General features: G+C 37.2%; 1 protein-coding gene across 1 annotated transcript in view; it reads right to left on the bottom strand.

Annotated features, from left to right (window-relative positions):
* Nucleotides 1-23,433, bottom strand: part of RGS7 (regulator of G-protein signaling 7) — a gene marked incomplete at its 5' end in the record, with an annotated part of 63,172 nt that overhangs the window by 8,883 nt on the left and 30,856 nt on the right. Inside the window, 8 exons of the mRNA XM_010086382.1 lie at nt 691-771; nt 2,880-2,969; nt 6,244-6,430; nt 12,152-12,277; nt 12,764-12,874; nt 14,388-14,449; nt 15,193-15,291; nt 16,373-16,447. Coding sequence (XP_010084684.1) covers nt 697-771; nt 2,880-2,969; nt 6,244-6,430; nt 12,152-12,277; nt 12,764-12,874; nt 14,388-14,449; nt 15,193-15,291; nt 16,373-16,447 — 825 coding nt within the window. The remainder of the gene's footprint in view (nt 1-690; nt 772-2,879; nt 2,970-6,243; nt 6,431-12,151; nt 12,278-12,763; nt 12,875-14,387; nt 14,450-15,192; nt 15,292-16,372; nt 16,448-23,433) is intronic.

The raw sequence follows: 23,433 nt of genomic DNA, 5'->3' as shown, positions 1-23,433 counted from the left end.
ACTCTTTCATTAACATAGGCTCTTTTATTAATATGAAACTTCCTATGGAATTGTCATGTAATTACCAAGTATAATGTTATCATGTACAATGTTTTATAGATCAACCTGCTTAGACAATACACAAACCACACTGCAACATGCTATGGCAACACCACCATGCAAAATATAGGGGTTTTTGTTTCAAACATGGGGATAGTTTCCTTTATGGCTGTTTATTTACTTTTTGTGTCCTTTACTGACTTTGTCCCATTGAATCCAAATTTCTTCCTGATTACAGTGGATTCAAAGCATATTACAGAAAGCCTTTACCTATAAGAAAGCAGTTAGAGAATTAGAATTTTGTTTTAACATGGGAGACATTCCCACAACCTCACAAAACTTTGTTCTTTCACTGCATTTGTTTATTTTTTGATTACTAGAAAGTATATATATTTTAAATACTTGAAGAAATAGTCTTGAGCCTCATTATACAGGAGGCAGTTTCTGAGAACTGCTTCTCCTTCCCTAGAAACTAGAAAACAAAAACCATGATCTTTGCTGAAAGCACTCATGTTTTTCATTTCAACACACACAGCTCCACTAACCAGGTCACAGAAAAAGCCACGGACGCACACGCACACACAGCAGCATCACCTGCACAATTCAACAGACAATGCAGACAAACTTGAGTATAATCCAAGATCTTTCTACCTCTTTTCATAACAGGTTAGTGCTCGCCCTCAGTGTTGGTGTACAGTTTTTATGGCATGGGAAAATAGGGATGTTTCTGCCCTACAAAAATAAATGCATTGAATGCTTTAGTTTGAACTTTCACAATGTTAAAAAAAATCCAAAGAAACTGGATAAGTCAAAAGAATCCCACATATCAGGAAATCAGTGGATCTTTTGGGAGGTGGTAAGAGAATGCTCACAGCAAATTTACCAGCCTTCATTTTTTTACATTTGTGAAATACGGCTCCAAAATTATATATATATAAAAATCAGTTCTTGTAGTCCATTATCAAACTCAAATCCCAATCAAACCCTTGCACATCACCAGCGTGAATTCTTTGGTCCTGAAGAAGCTGTGCTAGACATTAAGGAAGATGGGGAAATTATTGTTTCTTTTTCCCTGTGCCAAATTAAAAAAAAAAAAAAAAAAAAAAAAGAGTCAAACTCTTTTTTAGTAGAGTAAAAAGGAGGCAGGAGGGAAATCCAATGTATTTAAATTGTGTCAGGCTTAGTATTTTGGGAGGCACCAGAAAAAAGAACAACATCCCGCAGGTTTTCACAGACTCTTTGCTACAATTAAAAAAAAAGAGTGAATAATTTCATGCTTCTTAATGCAAAAAGCATGGCTCCCAAAGGTTCGTTCCTCCATGTGTGGCTATTGAGGTCAGTGGGAAAGGGACTAGGGAGGAGGGGTTGTAATGAAAGCACATTATAAAGCTGTCATTCGTAGGAAAATTCACAAACTGTGATAATTATGCTTTTAACTGTCAGGTTAGAGAAGCAAAAAGGGAAAGTAGGGATCAGTGAGGGGGAGGGGAAAAGGATGTCCCATCAGGTTTACTAGTCTTCTGAGGCAACAAACTTACCACATTGCGTGTGAATTTCTCAAAAGATGTTCGACGATCCAGTGTGTTTTCCAACTTAAATTTGAAATAAATAAATAAAAAGAAACAAAAAGAAACAGGAGGGGAAAAAGAAAAGCAAGAAAAAATGGAGTAGAAAAGAAGGATCGATGAAACAATGGACTGCAAAACAAAGTTTGTATAAATCAGGAAGCAAACACAGGGACTCTGCAAAACAGGGGATGGGCAAAGCAGATACAGTATTCAACAAAAATATTTTTTTCATGGGGATCAAACTGGTTTGATTTAAAAGAAAAACTGAAAATAAAAAGAAATAATGAAGTGTACATCTTGTGTTAATGAACTGACATTCACAAACTTAAGGACATCACACGGACAGTTGTAGCTTTCTGGTATTTTCAACATCTCTCTCTATATTGGATCTTCAGAAATCAATGTTTGAACAAAACACAAAATCACACAGTACTTTCATATAATTTTAGGTTGTCATTATAAACAACAGAATGCTACGGTGTTAATAACTACCTTGTTCCAGTAACGATTAGGGCCCTGATTTTGCAAGACCCGGGGCTCCCAGCTGATTCTAGGAAATCACAATTTAGAGCCCACTAATAAAATTATTTATCATTATAGACATCTGCATTGCACAAGCTGCTCCATATACTCTGGGCTGTGTCTATTCAGAACTCATTCCATAATCTGGACTTTTCTAAGCAAATATTACATACCAAGACATGAGCCTCTGTTTGCCAAACTATGACATGATCAGTCTTTCAAGTCAGACTCCTAGCCTCCTCAAAACTATTCATGTAATAACACGGAAAGAAACAGAATTAGGAAGCCCCTATATTTATAGTTGAAATTAGTAGTTATTCATACGAATAAGATTGTTTCTAAACACATTTTGTAGCTTTTATAGGTGGAATAAAGAGAACAACAATTATTACATAAGCAAACTTGCAAACATGAAAGACTATTCTTCTGGGATTTTATTTTATTTTTTTAATGTATTTGTAAAGCACTTTGCAATTTAAGGTGCTTCATAACAGAGAAAACAGTACAATATGGGATGTAAAAATAAAAATAAGTTTTGCTAGATTAACTTATTGAAACATGCCGGCATGCAGGATATATACACATATATGTATATTGAACTCCTGTGTGTATGTGACCCTCCAAACACGCCAAGCTGGTCACCTACCAGATATCCAGTTGCACTGGCACAGGGGAGAGAAGACTGAGTATTGTTGCAAACATAACCACCGCTTTGCACAGTGGCAAGACAAAGGCAAGATGGACCAATACCTTTTTCTTGGCCTGTAGCAGCTCCTGGTAGGCACTGGATCGTATAAAACGAGGATAAGAATCACTTTTCATCAGTTTGTAAATGTGCTCCTGAAAGGGAAAGAAGGAGCTGTTACTCCCATAAGAGAAGACATACCTCAAATGGGAGGCAGTCACACGTGTTTTAGTTGGGGGAATGTACACCATCTAGTTCTGTTTTGAACAGGAAGTCTTGTAAGATAGCAGGTTGCAGTTCTGAAGCTAGGGCTGAATTGCTCTCTACTCTTAAAGCAAAAACCCATCTATTTGTTATATATAAAGACCACAAAACCTCTTTCTTTAATTTATAGTCCCTATTTCCACAATGGAATTAGTTTTCTAATTTACAACTGAGTTCTAGCTTAAGGCCCAGTTTCAAACTTTCCTTACATTAGTCAGTTTAGCTAGGTGACTAAATCAGGAGCTGTGGATCCTTCCTCATCAGATTTTCTGAATTAGTTTCTGGAGATGCTTTTCTGACTTCATAGGCTGGTAGAAGGTGCTAGGTTTCTAACTCACCACAAATAAGTCCTTAAGTTAGGGAGGATTTCCCCTGGCTGCTCTTGAAAACATCCTTTGACAGATGTTTATTCTGCTATCCAGTTGAAAATATAAAAGGAAAATGCACATGCAAATTGCAAAAGAGTTCCAGGATAACTTAATTTCCAAGATATTTATTCTTCAGAGGCATATGAAAATTTGGAAGCTCTTATCCAGAAAACAAATGACAGGTAGTTTATAGAGCTTTTCTTTTTGGAGCATTCTCCCTTCTGTAAAATGTGAAAAACTAAAAAACTGTGGTGTAGGACACTTTATAATTCTAGTTCTCGCTATAAGGTTAGGAAAGAGATGTGTAGAAAAAGCAGTTGGAATAGGAAATACTCTCAAAAAATTTCAAAAATCCACTGAATTGTGTTAGCTATTTTTGTTGTCTTTTTTACTCTTACTACAGGCAACTTGTAGCTCAGCAATCAGCAAACAACAAATAAACTGTAAAGTAAATACTTTTCTCAGCTTGGTAGTGTGTAAAATTAATGAATAGAGAAAACCCAATAAACCACCTTGCTTGAAAATTATGATGAGGAAAAATTAAAGCATTTTTAACTTCTGTTGTATTAAGAACTCTAGAAATTATTCTAAGTGCCTTTCATTGTATTTCTTGCACTAAGCAGAAAAATTCTGGTGTATATTCAGAACTTAGGCTGTTTCATTTGCAGAGCTTTGATTCCACCCAGTTTCTACAAAAGCAGACAATGACTCTGCTCCTTTTGTACATAACAATGGTGGTAGGGACTAAAATGTTATTTCTGTGCAAAAACCAACCCTGTAAAAGCAGTAATAAATTGGGCAGTATTAGCACTGTTAATGTACACGTTAGTCAGGAATTGAGGCTGGATGTTATTCAGCACAATCGGTCTATTTTCAGTTCTGTATCACTCTCATTTGACATGGAGATCTGTGGTGCCATCTTTCCAGTACAGAGATACTTTTCAAAACATTTTTAACCACAGTTAAATGGCCTGCTGACTACCATAATGACTTGTAGGTGGTCTCTTTCCCAACTGTCAGGTCATAAAGAGCCTGTTGCAGAGGCGGAGTCCTGCTCCTGACAAAACCCTGCTACTTCAGGTGAGGCACTCTGTAAAAGTCCTAAATCTTCAGGTCAGAACATGGCAGGTACAGTCTGCCCCCTTTTCCCAGAGAAATGGAGGCTTCCAGGTTCAAGTTGCATGCTGAACTGGATCAGATAAGCAGAGGTCTGACAGAAGGAAAAGTCCTGCTTGCATAAAGACTGAATCCTTCATATCTTTCATAAATGGAGGAAAAAAAGTAAAGAGAAGAGACATTTGGAAGTAAACTGGTGTTGAAATTCCACACCTATTTAAAAAAAAATAATTGGATACTGCCAAGGAATATAATTGTGCTTTACTGACTCAATTGCAAAGACTTTTTAAACCTTTAATCTTGGTAGATTGTTTATTTGTGTAACTTATATCTTTGCTATACACTGCATTCCTAAATCTCCAGGGGGTCAGCAGATGAAAGCAAAAACTGTGTTTGGCTTAGAATACTTCAAAATGGTGGGTATGATATAGTGTCTAATGAAAGCTTTATTGTTGCATCATAGCTTGCTGTTCTCATAATAGCAAAATGAAAAAGTGTTAGAATTATTCCCCCTCCTATTTAGGGCAGAGTCACTTTTATAAAAAGTAGAAAGCCCCAATTCAATTCCCTCCTCTCCTTTGTAGGACTTGGAACAGCACCTCCCGACTCCCAAGATGATGACCTAATAATCAAGCTGTAGGAAATTCTGCAGGGATATGATCTTAATATCTCCTTTTGACACCATTTCACTTTGCATTAATAATTCAATTTTCATCACTGGGCTGCTGATGACAAAGGGAGGATGGTACCAGTTCTACTACTTTTACTGTGAATCCAATTATTTTCTATTGCTTTTCTCAGAAGTCTGCAAAGATGAAATACTAAGTTATAAGACACATGGAGTGTCACATTTAATACAGAAGTAATTGGTTTTTTCTTCTGAGGAAAACCAAGATGTGTATTTTACCATTTTGTTTTGGTTTGTTTTTTTAAACTTCCAATCTCAAAAATGTAAAGATTCTCACAAATCTAGCTCTGGTCAAAAGTATCTTTTGATGATGGTATTCAAATTGTGACTAAATCAGATCCCCAAAAGCCAAATAAGACATGTACAGACTGTTCTTTACTGGTGTGATATTGATTATTGAAGAGGACATCTTTAGGATCTTTGCCCAATGTTCTGTAGATAGTAGTTTAATAAGGTATGGAATATACAACATCCCTGAAATATGATACTTCCGCACAAGCCATTACAAAGTGTTATTTCTCACATGGGTCATATTCCTTTTGTGATGGGAACCTATGACTCCTGTAAATGATAACAACACTTTTGGACATGCATTGAGAGAACAGACATTGAGCCTGTATCAAGGGAAGTCTTTCAGAGACAGATCTTGAGAACTAGAAATCAATGTGTGTGTGTGGGGGGGAAGCTTTTCTCTTAATGGAACTGAAGGCAAAAATTAAGTAAACAGGGACATGAAAATATGATTTTCACTGCACTATATGCTTTTCTGTTTGAAGACCACTTGAAGACTCTATACCAAGCTCAGAAGCTTCATGAAGGGCTTTAATAATTCACAGGCCTCATGAAAGGATGTTACCCATTTGCATTGCCAAAATGGCATTTTAAGAAACAGAGCATTATCATTTAGTTCCCAAGTATATCTTATTTTATGTGTATAGATTTCAGTAGCCAATATTCTATTTCAAATATCCCTAAACAGAATTGCAAACTGACCTGAGCATCTTCAAATGTGTATCTTCCAGGGTCCTTTACATTCTGCGTGGTTTTGTCATAACTTTTTGAATCTAGATTGATCGCGCTGGGTGCACCTGGAGCAAGAAATTCTTGCCAGATTTCTTGAACACGAGCAGGAACTTCACGGATAGGCCTCTTCTTCAGGTCTTCTACTGCTAACCAGAACCTATGGCACAATAGAGCATTTTGACTTACAATTCAGTATAATCATTAATGAAATGCTCACACTCTTCATTTTGCCTGCTATAATTTAATTTCTTACTTCATCATGTCATTTCTCTGCATATTTTTACTAAAATGCTGAATGGAAGTACCCATTCTCTCTTCTTTTCTTCTGCTGAGCAAACCAATATTGGGCAGCCACATACACTGCAGGCCAGTTCATTGTATCCTTCTCACTCAGCCTGGAGCAGGATCACTGAAAAGGTCTTGAGCACTTTGTGATCACAGCTAACTAGCTATGAGCTTTAATATCCACTTTTCATTTGCTATTTTGATTGCTTTATCATTATTTCTTCTATGGGTGTTCAAACTCTGACTACACAAAGTAATTCTAAATTCAAGTAGGATCCCATCCTTAGACATGGTGCAGACCACTTCATTCTCCCCACCCCGACAGCTCAACTAAGGTTTGACTTTGTTAAATAAACAATGCATGCCATCACAAATTTTCATTATTGTTTTGACACGGCTGATCCTAGGAAACAGATAAGCTGAACCGTGCAGTGAGTTAACTGTGAAATAAGTTGTATTTCACAAGACTCACAAATAATTTGGATGCACCTTTAGAATGTGGATCACTGTGAGATCAAAGTGAGCTCTCTTAGTTTTGTGAAACAGGGATGGGATAGGGGAGAGGAACAGTAGAGCTGTACTCAGAAACCCCAGGAAAGCAAAATGTTACGACCCTCCATCCAACTTCTAATACAGTTATTGCAACTCTTAAGAGAGGATAGTAAAGCACAGCAAAGAAAACCTTAGAATATTCCCCCTGTAAGACATTCTTCACTTGAGATGGTTTACCTTCCAGGAAGCAATGAATCCTTCATAGTCCTGTTTTGAAATCCCTTTGTAGCACAGACGAAAGGAGCCCATGCTCATCACTCACAAGCCATTATGGTAAGCTCCACTCTACTGAGTTGACTGTTTTAGGTATTTTTACACCCTTCAATTTCTGCAGTATCTAAGCAGAAACTTTTTGTCTATTGATGCCTTAAGATTCTCCAGGAGACAGAGAAGGAATATTGTCCCAGTTTTGCAAATGTATTAATAATATAATAATATACAGTGTTTTCTCCAAGGTCACAAAGGGAGTCTGTGCCAACAGAAGAACTTCAGTTTCAAAAATTCTGGTTTACATCATGTATCTCTATGAACTTCAGTGTGAATTGAGCATAGATCTGCACAGAGCCTGAGGATGTATCCTGAGAATCTGATGGAAATGCATCAATAGAGGCCTCATAACTTAAGTTTAAAAACTGCACAGCTCACAAACTCTAATTCAGTTCACGCTGTCAAATTTGGGCAACCTACTTTGGTTTCCTTAAGCTACTTTTGATATTTGCATTTAAAAGTGTATATCCTGCAGCACTAACCCCTTCAAATGCATCTTCTGGGACTGACTGATTATTCATGTGTATTGAAGTCAGGTAAGGAATAGAAAAATGAAAGGGAAGGATGTTCTTTGTAAACACACATTTTCTATCACCCTGCAGACATCCTGAAGATCTAGCTCAAAGCTGTCACATTCTTGTTTGTTCCATTATATCACTGCCAATAATTATGGAAGTCACCACAAACATGCCTTAGGATGCTATTTTCTTTTGCAGGTAAACTGGTTCCTTATAGTAGGTTATACTCAATTATGGGGAAATAGATGGGAGATAAATTTAACTTCTTTGAGGAAACTTTCAGCTTCCAGCATAGAATAGGCAGGTTGTACAGACACATTCTTACAGGCTGAACACCAGGTCTTTGATAGATTTTATTTTACCCTTCTAATATTAGCATTCAAAACCCCTATTGAAAATGTGAGGCTCTAAATACAAAAACCTCTGTAAAAGTGGGAAGAAAATGCTGATTTCTGCAGTATGTTGTGTCTAGGGCGCTTACTTCACAACCAACACATTTTAACATTTTAATCTCCTTACTGATCTTTCAGGAAAAAATGCCTCCCACAGAGAGTTAAAGTCAAATATGCAAAGTTAGGAAATGCCAAAAATAAGGCTGCCACCTCTTGCATTTTCAAAAATAACTTTTTCAAATATCCCATGGCAACCAATAGCACAGATGAAGTTAAAATGGAATCTGCAAGACCTCAGCACAGGGCCTCAAATCAAAAGAGCTCTCTGCCTCATGAGCTGTGACCAGAGCAAGGGAGGACTCCTCTAGCAAACAGCATGCAAAGTTCAACTGTAAATGTGTGCAAGGGCAGGAGAGGGGAGAGGGGGAACCAACCCACCTGCATTTGCTGGACAATGATATAAACAGACTTAGTGCTGCTTCATGGAAAAAACTAGAGCTCAATCTCTGCCCTTAAATGAAAATCTGTATCTCCTGTTGGTAGAGGTTTGCTTTTGCCATGGAGACCCTCTCCAGAAGATACTCAGTACCGTTTGAACAGAGACCTGAGTAGCTGGGCATAAAACTTGCTGCTGTGTTCTGTCGCAGCTGGGTAACACACCAGATGTGTAGCTGAGTGAGAATGTATAGCATATGATAGTCATACACCCAGCCACATGACATGGCAAGATACATGTTGCAAGACATCTGGGGATTACGTCCTCCAGATGGATTACTTTCAAAGTGAGGGTGGCCTTGCCAGATAAATAGCACAGGCTTCTGTCCCATTAACTGACCTAAATGTCAGATGCAGCCATCAGTAGATCCCAGATCAAGCTAATCAGTTACATTTAGTACATAGGAACAAGAGAAAGTCTGCAGTGATGCTCCACAAAACATGTGAGGTTGAGACAGAGTGTGGAGACAGCGAAGTGGGAATTATATGGGTTTTACACCCAGTGCATGTGATACAACATGTTGGAGGACAGACCTTTGAGCATTTTCAGCAAAAGCAAATAGGCAGGTCTGAAACCATTTACATCTTCACGGGCTGTAATTCCTACAAAACAATGACTTGGAAGCAACTGTAGTCAACATATGAATGTTTACTTTCCAAAGAATTCTGCAGATCTACAGACAAAAGGATATGGAGAGGAATGGGGATTTTCTACAGAGATGAAAGAAATTAGGTCTCTAGGTGCCACAATGCACTAGGATTCATTTCACTGTCTCACTCTCTTTGAAAAGCCCTTTTTCAGTGCTTGGACAGCCTTGTGACCAAGCTCAGTAGTACTGGATCATGCTCAAACTTAAGTCTTGTGAATTTTATACAATGGTCACCAGTTTTCTAATAGGCAGTGGGAATTTTATAAATCTATTATCCAAATCATATGTTACTTTAGCTATTTGTTCTGTGTAGTGAGCAGCATGCAAAGCAATCCCTCCAAAAAAATCTGAAGGGTAACAAGATTGCAAGTAATAGCCTGTGTTAGGTGAATACAGAATCCAACCTGGGCGTTTGCAAACTGCAATCACACTGTAATGAAGCTACCTCACTGCAGAACTGCTTAGACAGTTTTGTTCCTTTGCTATGCTTTACAATACCCCTTTAGAGAGTGCTACTATATACTATTAATCCCAATTTACAGACAAAGAAAAAAGCACAGAGATTGAGAGTAAGAAGGTGAAACCTGGTTACAGTCCTAATCATTGCACAGTTCTTAGTTTTAACTCACAGCTCAAATTTCTTCATCCCTGTTCTGTTTCTTAAGACAGGATCTATATCCACTAAGGATGAGATTCTCAGCCATTTTAGACACTCTCAGTCCAAGCTAATGAAATACTAACACTGGGACTTTTAGCTACATAAAATAATCCCACTTGAACAGAAATGGTGTCTCTGGTAGATTTACCACTTTACATTTTTGGCATTTCTTTCAACAAAATGAAGTGTAAGACTTCTAGTCAACTAATACTGAATCTCTAAATTGTCACAGTGGGGTTAGCAGGCAAGGAAAACAATTAGTGATTTTTAAATTTAGGGTTTATTCAGCAGTAATGCTTGAAACCATCAAGCTTTTAATTTCTGTTACTGAGAGCCATCACATTTTGACTCCCATACACAAGCTTTACAAATTCATGCTCTCTAATCTGACTTCACTGTGCGAGCCTATCAGCAGATTGATTTCCCCACAGGCTGAGAATTCATAAACAGAATTCTGAGATGGTGAGACAGTTTTCCTTCAGTTAATCATCAGAGAAAGCACCTTTTCAGTGCAAGTTTGATCCTCTGCCTGATCCTTCCCAGGGACAACTTTTAAACTCATATTCACCATTGCTCAGATTTATATTTTATAATGCCGATATAAGAATCTAGAGAGAGAGAGATAAGAGTAGATGTCATGTCAAGGAATCAGCTCTGAACAAATTTCTCCAGGGAATTTTTCTGGATCAGTCACTTGCAGTTTGCCCATGGTTAGTGTTGTAAATAGGATTAGAAGAAAGAGCCAGAGATTATGCGGGTAACAGTCTAATTGGCAGAGAGACAAATTAATCATAGAAAAACATAGAAAATGCAGCACACACTGGGCTGGACAGTTTCATGTTTGAACAGCTGCTTTGCATAAGGAATTACTAAGTTATTCTTTAAATAAAAAAGTCTTTCCTTTTCTTTGTATTATTCTGGTTTTCAAAATTTCTTTGGATTTTTAGTAAAAAAAAAAAAATCTGTCTGGCACTAATGAAATTATGAACATACACCTACAGGTCAGGCCATATGGATCAACACCACAAAATGTGAAATGCTTCTTTTAAGGTGCTACATAAATGTAACTCTAGAATGAATGGCTGTGCTGCACCACTTTGGAGTGAGAACTGTTGCAGAAAAAAAAAAAACAAAAAAACCAAAAAAAGTACTTTAGGAGTTTTCTGAGTTCTAGAATATGTGCAAATAGGATTTTATATTCCTTATGCTATTGGTGAATGGGAAGTGATGCAGATGACATCTGACAAGAAGGTGGAATAAAGAGAAAAATACATTGTATAAGTTTTTGTACCATGTACCATTTGACTTATCTATAGAAAGGCTGTTATTAATCCCTCTGAAATTTTTCTTGCCAAAATATGACTTCCTTAGAACAGCAACACCAAAACATAATACTAGCCAATGGATGGACTATAATTTTTAAAAATCAAATAATTATTCCTACCTCACTTAAAAGTAATTATATATATATGCTTTTTAAAAAAAATAAATTTAAGCTTCATACACTAGCAGCACCTTTCCATTTTGCAATTCGTGAGGAATTTGAGAATGGCTGTCACACTACCTTTGTTGTGTCAGGTCCACAAGTACTACAATCTTAATGGAAATTTTCAAAAGACCAATGATCCCCAGAAACCTGACCAACAGTGAAAGTCTGTGACTTTTACTTTAAAATCCCTTATTTTTTAACAAATTATCTTTTTAAATTTTATTGTTCTCATAACATTGGACTTAAGAAAAGATGCTGAACAGGCTTTCAATGGGTCACTAATTTAAACCTGTTTAATAAAATGAGATGAGAGAAAAGCTCTTACATTGGTAGTTTGATCAAAAGTTGCGCATGAATGGGAAAACATGCTTTAGGTGTGTCACTGCTAACTATATCAATCTTTCCCTCCGCCTGAATATGGGAGCAGGCAGCAATCTGCATGAATGGATTCTGAAAGGTAGGACACAGGAAAATTTTGAAGGGGTCAAAAAATGAAAAGAAAGGTATCAGACAAAATAAGAAAAAACCTCCACTGTATCTTACAAGATATTAAAAAAGTCCCTCTCGTTTACCTTAAATTTTCTGAACTGAATTCTGACTCCAGGAATTTGAGAAACTGCTCTCTTCCCACAGGGTCTTTCAAAGCTTCATCCATGCCAAACCCCCATCGTTTCACCCTCTGCTGTCCTGGCTCTTTGCTACAGAAGAAAGAACAGAAATTACAATCAGCAGTACTTCAGCATTCTAATACTCTGTGTTCATAACTTAGACTAAGTCCTAAAGCTCAACCAACCACAGATTTCTCACCTTCCAGATTGCTCATATCTGTGCAGTGTTCAGAGATGAGCAACCTGGTTGTTAGTGCTTATACAGGATGAAGGAAATATGCATGCATTTACACAGAGGAATAAGGACTTCCAACTAGGAAATGTTATCAGGTTTTAAAAGGTGTCTTTTTTCCCCATGCTGGAACCCTGGGAACTGGTTATTGTAACTTTTTACACAGATTTATTAGTCCATGGCTCTTCCTATCTTACAAAACTCTAAAGCTGGAACAACCAAAAGGATACCATGCTGCCATTCTGCCTCAGGATTTTCCTGCAATACCTCTGTTTCAAATCTTCACATTTCAAGAAGAGCCTGTTATACCCCCTTTCCCCAAAAGAAGAAATAAAGTTATATACCTTGCCTCCAGTTCCCAGAAGGTGGTGTCGTCTGATATCCAAGGGTTTGAGGGATCAGGGGGCACAAGAAAAGGATCATATTCCAAATACTGATCTGTATAAGCTAATAGACTAGGAAAACAAAAGCATCAAATATTGCAATGTCAGGAGATGAGGAAAGCTGATCAGGTTACCCCAGCTAACAAGTTACCTTGCATTAACTGAACCACGGTATCCGCATGTGCACACACTCAGAAGTCAGCAATAAGCTCAGGCTAAAATAGGCTTGCTCAAGCCTTCTAAAAGGGAGCCCTCAAGGAGGGTTGGCTCAGGTGTTACAAAGAACCAAAACAAAATGAACTACAAATTTCCCTAATACTTACACATAGCTCCTTTTAGGGCTCCGTTAGGCACTAATAAATTAAATCAAGCAACCTCTTCCATGCACATTTGCTTTCATAAAGGAACAAGTTTTATACCGCTACATTTTTAATTCTCATTTCCTTTAAAAATCTGTTCTAAAACACTGCATGGTATTCAGGTCATATTTAATGTCCCTGAAGAGGCTGGGACTCCTTTTTTCCTCTTTTAAACACAGTTAATATTTTTATTATGTCATCATCAAATGGCACTACTCCCAAGCCTATCCCTTTCCAAAAAAACCCAAAATTTTTAAACTAAATTCTTCAGTATTCATTAATTGGTCTGATTCAGTTGAACACACTAAAAGCTTCGCTTGTGTTTGGGTAATTTACATGTCCCATTCCCTTATTCCTGCTTTCCATGTTTCCTTTCACCTCAATTATTAAAAAATTAAGCAAGTACAAATATTCTTTCTATTCATTTCTATTTATATTTAGTCTGTATTCTATTTTTACTGTTCAGCAAACACAAATTCTTAACCTGTTCTCTTTATAGATATGTATTTATATGTGTTTGCATGTGTATGCACATATACACATATATAAGTAGACACACATGCACAAACATATATGAGAGGATGGCAAACTGTATTTGCCTTAATTTCCCTTACTAAGTTTTATGCAGCTCAATTTTCTGCAATTTTATCTCTATATTTGATGTGTAAGATAGACCATTCCCTTTCTCTATCCCTTCTCTATCTAACCTGTAGCTAGTCTTTCCAAGGGGCTTTTTGGTTTTTTTGCTTTCTAGCCCCTTCCTGACAAAAAATTGGTCTTATTCAGAGAAAGATTCCACTAGCATTGCATCCTCTGACTTGAAGTAAGCTCAGACTCACTGCTCAAGCCCCGAGCTCCTCACCCAGCTAGCTCTGCTGACCAGTTCCCTCGCTTTGTCAGCAATCGCCCTTTTGAAATATCAAAACAGTGACCCCAGACCTATTTCCATTTAGCCTCCCTGCCCCTGCAAGGTGAAACTTGTGACCACATCGTCAGAGGATCTTTTCTCTGACTCTTGGGTTTATCAGAAATGTATCCTGGAATATCTGGGTCATCTTTTATCAATAAAAGAACTTCATACCTACCACTTGAAGTAAACTCTCATCAGTTATTTCTATGACAGCTGAGCTCCATTGTCTCTCTTTCTTTGAAGCTATTTCATACTGACATATTCCCAATAGTTATCAGTCTAATTGAAAAACCAGAAGATGTGACAATATACTTACCTCTCTGCAACTTTTGACATTTTTAATCTATGTCTGTCTAATTGCATTTGCCAGTGCTTTATCTGCAAGAAAGAAAGGCAAAGAGGGTTATGAGTAATTAATTTCTTGACTCTATTTCCATAACTTCTCTATTAGGGCTATAATTTAACCTTAATTTAACCTCGGGCAAAGATGAGAAATACATCTGAGTTAAAACAACATTTCACCAGTGCAATTCTAAAATAAACGGAATTTTCCATCAAAGAGAAAAGATGATACAGAGACAAAAAAAGGACTGAATATAACATTTTCCCAAAAGGTTCATCAATACAAACCCTATTACCTTTTTTTTTTTTTTTAATTTTTGAAGAGAATTACTAATTCTTCAGACATTTATCTTCTCCCAGTTCTAACACCTCAGGAAAGATTAATGAATCATAAACAGCAGATAAATGTGTGAACCCATACATGCATACATGGAGAGGTAGGTATACCCCCAAACCTTGAATCAGTGTTGAAAGAAAGAGCTCGCTGTCTACTGCTAAAGGGGTTAATGGGATTAGCTATGTGAAGAACCCACTAACTGGCCTGCTGCTAACTACCTTTAACAGTTTAATGCACGAAACAAAAAATGTCAGGTTTTGTCTCATTAGTTTTAAGAGAAGTTACACACCTACATTCATATATTCTAAAACAAGTAAAAATTTTACTCAATGTTTGCTAAATCTGTTCTGAACATACTTCCCAGTTATGACAACTTTTTGTTTAATACCTACTTTACCAAAAAGTTTATTTAAAAATACATGTTTGTAGTTATTTTTCAAACCTCTTGGTGTAGTTCATCTTCTGTGGGTGGCTTAGTCTCTGGCACTGGTGTGTGGGTAGGGCTGTGACTTCGAATGTCATTTTGTAAGCCATAGACAGACTACACAAAAAATATGGAACAATGACAGTTGCTTTTAGACAATGCTTTCTAGGCATACCCATAGTAAATGTGATGGTCTTGTACAGTGTGCTCAAGAAGTTAGCCAAGATAATCTTTTTCTAAAGAAACCACAAATAAGCCATGCACTCAGATAAAATTGTGCTTGTATACCATGAAGTAAAATAAAGACTCCCAAACCCCCACAATTTTATAATGTCATAGAACACAGGATCTGCTTTTATTATGCCTCTATATTAACAGCACAGTAAACATGGGAGATGACACCGAAAGGCAGCTATTACTCTTACAGTAAGTAGAGATGAATGGTAGGAAAAGAAGAAACAGTATCCTGGAAGGTAGAGTATCACAATGGATTATTTGGATGATTCACAAATTTGCAATTACTGCTTGCTAAATTAATCTAGACCTTTCACTGCTATAAATAAGCTAAGATAAAACTTTCTCTAAATACACTTTCCTTTTAAAACATTTTTCCATGGGTTGACATGAAAGTATACCCCAAAGGGAGTACTTTAAAGTTGCAGTCAATCTATGTTACTGGGATACAAAGAATTTGAAAGTTTTGTTCCAATCCATCTATACATCCCTAGAGAACTTACACTGTTCATGTCTGGGTCCTAATTTAGATGAATCTAATTTCCTCCACAATTTTTGGTCCTCCAGTTGGGGCATAATTGTAAACTAGAGACACCCCTTTCCTTAGGACCAGCACAAGAAGTACTGCTGTTATATTTTACACTACAATTTTAATTTATTTTTTCTTAATTACTGACAGAAACATTTTAACACTTCTTATTCACTCTAATTTTTCATGCTTTATTGATGTATTTTAGTAATTTTATATTATTTTCATATTCTCTGTGTATTTCTTATGTAATAGCATTTACTTAGTATTAGCAAATTTGTTATTACTAATTCATTTAAGAGCTTAAGAAATAATAACATGCATTCATGTATTTGTTCGTAGCCACTATAAGAAAAAAACTGTTTTAAGAAATGACAGAACTTCATGCTATAAATTACCTCCACCTCCCACTTTTGATATAATAACAGTACTTACCTTTCTTGTTTTATGTGGATTTCTCATTCTTGAAGATTTTTTTATATCCACTTCAGTAGTGTTTACACATCCAGGCTATTACAAGAAAAAGAAAGGAAAACACAAGGATAGAATCTGTGAAGAAACTCCATACTACTTTCATTGATATACTCCTCTTCAGCTTATAAGGCTAAGAAAATAAATAACTAGAGGCATATAATAACTTGATGTCCTTCTGCAATAGTCCTTAAAACCTAAATAACAGAGACTCTAAGGAAGCATCTCAAGTACCATTTTGTCTGGCTTATCATAAGAGATTCAGCCTTGTTTGCTGGACCCTATGATGGTTTTTAGGACAAGTTTTACTGTATACCTTTATGTTGCAAGTACTGAAAGCAACATATAGAGAAGCAGAAAATATCTAAATGCATATTAAGACCCATGTGTCACACAGGCAGGTACAAATTCAAATTAAATTGCTATTGGCAGTATTTGGGAATTTTGGAGTGAGACACTGTAGACTATGTGCTTAGCACTCATGACATCGTGACTTTGAAATAAAAAAATTCTCAAGATAACAGAAACAAATCATATGTTTCTACTTCAGTTTTGCCAAGGAAGCCATACAACATGCATTCTAGCTGTCCCTCTAAGAAGCATGGTTGACCTAACAAGACAAAATAAATAGAATACACAATACCCACCTCAGCTATGAACCCCAGGCTCCTTCAGGAGCATCTAGTTTTGTGTCACTTTTTAAAAGATGATCTTCTTAAAAAAAAAAATTAATAACGTACCAAAATTGAATTTGTTTCTTCAGAAAAGAAATTAAAACACAAACCACAATGCTTCAGCAGCCTAACCAGAAGACTGGAAATCTAAACAGAACAACTCTCAGCACATCTCATTTGGCCTTCAAATATTAATTCTCACAACTCTGTAGCATCCCGAAGGACAAAAGACCTCTAGTTTCACCTAATTCATCTTCCTTTGACACTTCCCTCCAAGTAGTCACTCTGGGCAGAAATTGGTTCCTTACTGTATGGGGTCAGGCTGAGATGGAGCCAGTATCCCCACAGCATCCTCCCAGTGCTGAGTGTGACCCTGGCAGCCAGCAGGGTGTGTGTAACACAGCTTGGGAGGGGGCGGAGCCGGGACAGCTGACCCGGATTGGCTGTTCCATACCATGTGACCTCAGCTCAGCCATAACAGCCAAGGGCAGGGAGGAGGAGGGGGCATTTGTTGCTGTGTTTGTCTCCAGGAGCAGCTGCTGCACACACTGAAGCTCTACTTTCCTGGGAAGTGGCCAGACATCACTTACTGAGGGGAAGTAGAGAATAACATCTTTGTTTACCTTTTGTTTCTGTGCATGGCCTTGGCCTTTGCTTTAATTAAACTGGTTTCATCTTATTCTCCCCCTTTATTTTGCTGAAGGGGGAGTGATAGAGGGGCCTGGTGGGCACCGGGCATCCAGCCAAGGTTAACCCACTACAGTCCTTTCTGGCTTACCCATTGCTGGAAACAACTCATAATAAGTGTTATGCTCTCTGGTGAGTGTTAGCTATTGATTATAGACGGATTACATTTGCCACTGAGAGTGGGAAGTACCAAATTTGCTCTCCAGCAGGAGCAGATTTTTATTGAAAGTAGGTTGGGTATTTTTAGTAGGAGTAACTAGATGTAGAATTTACTTGCCAGACACCCAAGCTGGATTTATTATCACCCTGATGATACAAGCTTTGTCTTCTTATCATAATGTTAAGTCCTTGATGTGGCTGTAAATCTTCACAGACAAAAATTTTAAACATTTCTTATATAGGAAGAGCCAAAAAGGAAATACATTGAATTTAACAGGTCAATGCTATTTTGCCTCTGGAAAATATTTTAAATAATAGTCTGTTTTTTTTAATCTAGTATGTTTTTTAAATTAATAAATAAGTTTTTATTTTAAAGTGGTACATTAATGTGTGTTTGTTCATATTACATTTGCAGTATAAACAGTTCCTTACCACTAAGAATGAAAATAGGCACTTGGATAATAATCTCAAGACTGAATCTGACATGTATTGAGCTAGATTTGGGAAGGTACACTTTGTGTCAGTGAACAGGAATGGTAGTTTTTTAACTCAGAATAACTTGTAACTCTCAAAGACAATGACAGGTTGAAAAATACACAGTTCTGTACGGTGGTCGATTTAAAGGCAGAAAGCAATTTCACAGAGCAGTATACTGAGATATAAAGTTAAAAAGAAAACAATGCATCTACTTTAGGGTTATGGCAGCAGCTGGCAGTGAAGAAGACATGGGCTTTTAATGATATCTGCAGCCCTCGAATGCAGCCTTTTGGAGGAGCAGGCACAGTTACATAAAGCACAAACTGTTGTTTGTTCAGTTTTCAGTTGCAGGTTGTTAAAATCATGTCCTAAAAATGGAGAGGGGGAAAAAAAGCAAAAATAAAAAGGGCATAAACCTCATCCAAAGCCATTTCTTTTCACGGATTTCAAGTCCACTAGCAGTAAATTGGTATGAACAGATCTAGCACCTTGCCCAGGTAACTTACATGCCAGAGCTGCGCAGATTGATGTGAGGGACAAACCAAGAAATTCTGGGAGATTTTTAGGAATGAAACAAGGGCAAAGCTTTTGCTGGTTGGAAAGAGAACCAGTCCAGTACTGACCCTCTACAGCATCTAGTGGATTCTTACTGACACGTGGCTGTTTAAAACCTCTCACACTGAAGTAAAGCTGCTGTGGTGTACATCAGCAGGGGCACTCGCAAATGGCTGTGAAGGTAGAAACCGGACCAAGGTGTGACTGAAGGGAGCATGCAGGAGAGCAGCAGCAGGAAGGTACAGACAGGGAAGTCTCGGTGCAAAAGGGAAGGCAGCTAAAGGGTGTATCACTACTCTGACAACAACAGGAGTTTAAGACATATATCACTACCACAATACAATACCTAATCATAATTTGATTTAAATTATATCACTGGAAGTACCTAATGTAATTGGGGCCACAATTCATGTTTTCATCTCAACTGAAGAGTATTTATCAACATGATCTTTGATATGAGATGGGATTTATTGGTTTCATACTTCATCTGTCAATTTTTAGGAATAAATATCAAACATCTTTTCAGTTAAAACAAAAACAAAAGCTTGCATTATTTGAACATTTTGCTAAAATAACTCAGCGTCTTTGTGGGAAAACCTTTGCTGGACAACATTTAATTTTATTTGTATGCCCTCATTAACATAATAAGTATGTGTTTGGATACAATTATATCCAGCTGTGTTTTCTTTTTGTATTGCTTTTTTAACTGGACTACCATAGTTCAAATAGTGAGATGCCTGTCAGAGTGCTCTGCTGCAAGATTCCCATTTATTGTGTAGTATATAATTTGCATACTAATACTGTAAATAGTTTTCAAACAGACTTCCTGGAAGACTTGAAATCTCTTCTATATGTGTAAATAGAATGTTTATTTCTTTCAGGACTAATATTCTGTATGAAAACAGTTCCCCCTCCACATACACACAGAGGAAAATCTTGTGACAATATTGAAGTTCTCATACAGCAAGATCATAACTAGGGTAGAATTTGGCCCTCTTCTGGTTTTAAATAGCTGGCTGAACAACGGTCATATATTCAAAAGAAACTTAGTTTCTTTTCATCCATCTGTTAGCATGCCCTTATCTCAAAGTGCAAATGTCATTCTATTAATTTACAGCAGAGGACACGTCAGTGCAGTCATGATAAATGCAATGATGAGATAAATGGATACATAATGAATAAAAAATTAAAAATAACACATATAGAGGAATTTTTAATCCTTGTTTCAATTATTGGATAATCACATTTGTATGAATTCCTAGCAGAACAACTTTCTATTGATACTCTCTAGGAGGCTGCATAATAGAATTCTGCCAAGAAACACAGTGCAAGGAGGAAGCTGCCCCTTCAACGAGAAGAGGTCCAAGAACTTACATGCTTGGATCTGTCTACAGCCAACCTTTGTAAACAACAGCCAACCAAGAGTATGTTTAGTTAAAAAAAAAAAATCCCCTTGATATTCATAATCTTTCCCTGATAAGTGTGGCAACAGTGAATTAATTAATTAAGCCCTTGCAATAGTGCTAACAGTGAATTAATTTCTTGGCACCTGTAGCAATTCTTAAGAAAAAATTGTTGTTTACATCAAATGGGATACTTTAGCCATGGTCCATTTCCATCCAAACAGTGCAGAATATCTAATATTTATAATGTGCTGTACAAAGTTGTACACCCCAACGGCCCTTCTTATTGCCTGGCCACATAGCCAAAATCAAGTGCTATCAACACCCTTTTATGTAAAAATATCTTTGCTATGATGTACTTGTAATTCTAATAAGTGTGAAATCCTCAACAGAAAGTAAATTAATGTTTATAATGATGTCTGTTTAAGTTTTGATGCTTTTTTTCTTTCTCAAAGTATATGGCAATTTAGCTGTGAACCAGAAGCCAGAATAAGAACTTTTCTTGTATCAGAGACAAAAACACCCATGTATGTGGGAGGGAATAAGCTCATGCATTGCAATAGGCTGGGAACTGTCTGTCTGTATTGCTGCTTTGTAGAAAATGATCTGAGGGAGAACCTGAACATGAGTCAGCAGTATGTCCTTGCAGCAATGCAGACAAACCACATACCCAGCTGCATCAGCAACAGCATAGCCAGCAGGCAAGGGAAGTGCTTTCTGCTCGGCATCGTGAGGATACATCTGGAATACCAAGACTAGTTTTGGGCCCCACAAACAACACAAGAAATATACTCAAAAGGGAAAAGTCCAGTGGAGGAGCAGACTTTTTTCTGCTTCCAAATGGGAGAGCTAACTGCTGTCTTCTGCTACCTACAGAGGGCTTGCAGAGCTCCACCTGTTCCAGAGGCGCACGTGAAAGGACGGGAGCCAATAGTCAGAAATTGCAGCAAAGGAAATTCCAGCTAGCTATAACGAAATTTTCTTCATAACAAAAGGAAGATGAAGACCTTCTTTAAAAGAGGCTGTGGAATCTCCATCCCTGGGGATTTTCAAAGCTTTTTTAACCAAGGGCCTGGACAATCTTATTCAACTATGAAGTTAGCACTGCTTGGAGCAGGAGGTTGGACTAGAGCACCTCCAGAGGTCCTTCTCAGCCTACATTTCTGTGTTACAGCCTATGATCTTCCTAAACTGCAGGGACTGAAATACAGACAATCCAGGTTACAGAACACTCCAGTCAAGTATTCATGGCATTCTGAAATTCATCACCCTGCCTCTTCCTCCCGACAACAGCAGAACAGAAAGACAAGACTGGTATTTGCTTCCTTAGTGCTGTCTCTGCCCTCTGTCAGTCCGTGGTCTGTGCTAAACCATACAAACAACCTAGTGATGATTTAAGGAAATGTAATTTCACAGCCTCTTTAGCTAGAAGCACATAGGTGCTATTTAAAATAATTACCTCATTTCAATATGCACGCCCATAAATTCAGGGTGCATTAAAGCAGCAAATATTTAGGTAGATTGGTTCACATCCTTTACACAATTTCATTGCATTTCAGTGTCAATACTCTACGAAATAGTTCTTTTTATTTGTTTTGCAAGCATGGGCTAACTTGGTGAGTTTAATTGCAAAATACTAAATTTCAAGATCCCCAGGCTTTCAAAATTTAAACATTATAAATTTAAGTCATTAACTTGGATACCAGCATGACAGATCTTGGCTTCCACTTGGAAAAGATAAACTCAGACACACAAACATGAAGACAAGGCAGAGACTAAAAGCTATCTTTTACATTACTTGTACTAACAGACTATCACAAATATCTTAAGCTTAAAATTTGAAATTTCCTGACTGTCAAATGCTAGTGTTGCCTTCTGCAAAAATCTGTTCTGCTATTTCTGTCATTGTTGCTATTTCTGTCATTTTTCTAAAACAGGAGAGTCTTCTACTCCTCAAGAGTCATTGTTCGTATCACTCATTTCTAAAGTAGGGAGAGGAAGATAATTAGACAGTGAATGATAAGCAGAATACCAGAGTTCATTTTTATTTGTAGTTTTTATAATCCAGTTTACTTGTGTAGCTTGCTGAACTGGGCATAGTTAAAAATCAATGGCATGAAAGATTATAGAAAAGAAATGAGGCAAAGCAAAGAATTCCAGTAGTACTCAGCTAAAAGAAACAAAGAGTTATTAGCTGGAGGAATACCCAGTCTGACTCTGGTTATGTGGCAAACTTTATTTTTTCTCATACAAAGTCTAGCATCAAAGGAGACATTAAAATCCTATATTGAGTAAGTTTGTCAGTAATGGCTAAAACTGAGGCTCTCAGAGAAAACACAGCCTATATTCTCCTGCAATGCACCATTTTTTTCATTTCCCAGGGATGGAAGTTACTGGAGTGTGCAGAACCTGCTAAGGTTTATAAGGAAAGGTTAAGGCTTAGGTGTAGATTATTTTGATATTTTGGGGTTTTACATCATTTTACACACTTCAGGGTCAATGTGTTAAAAGGCTTTGCAGTGGAAGATCTGCACTATTAATGACTTTGCTGGTGCAATAGAAAGTGTCAGAGAAACACCTCAAATGTGCTGAGTACAAGTGGTCTTTTAAAAGGCTTTGGAAAAACAGATGTTATCTTAAGGTCCGGTCAAAGGAGGTCTGCACATTTCCAACCCTTTACAAATTTCAGAAAACTGTTTTCCTGGTGGTTATCTGATAGGACCTTGAAGCTGTTTAAAATGTATCTCAGTTTATAAGATCAATTAACCTCAACTAAATGATGAAAAAATAAACCCAGTAGCCAGAGTTGCCACAACCGGCAAATATGTAGGAACAAGTAGTGATACTGCTGCTAGGAGGGATCTCACTGGCCCCTGTTACACCACCCAAGGCAGTAAAGCCAAACCAGTGATCTCAGGGACTGGGCTACAGCAACCACTTACTTTTGGTTAGAAGAAAATATTGTTACTTACAACCGAAGCACTTAATCATGGGTTTAGTTTACAATCAGCTAGGTGTACCTAATCTGAAACACTCTTATGAACTTTATTAGCCTCTCCAAAAGTCTATG

The sequence above is a fragment of the Pterocles gutturalis genome, unplaced genomic scaffold (assembly GCF_000699245.1).
Source record: "Pterocles gutturalis isolate BGI_N339 unplaced genomic scaffold, ASM69924v1 scaffold7986, whole genome shotgun sequence".
Classification (NCBI taxonomy): Eukaryota; Metazoa; Chordata; class Aves; order Pterocliformes; family Pteroclidae; genus Pterocles; species Pterocles gutturalis.
The sequence above is the reverse complement of the archived record's forward strand: the minus strand, read 5'-3'. Positions and strand labels throughout refer to the sequence as shown.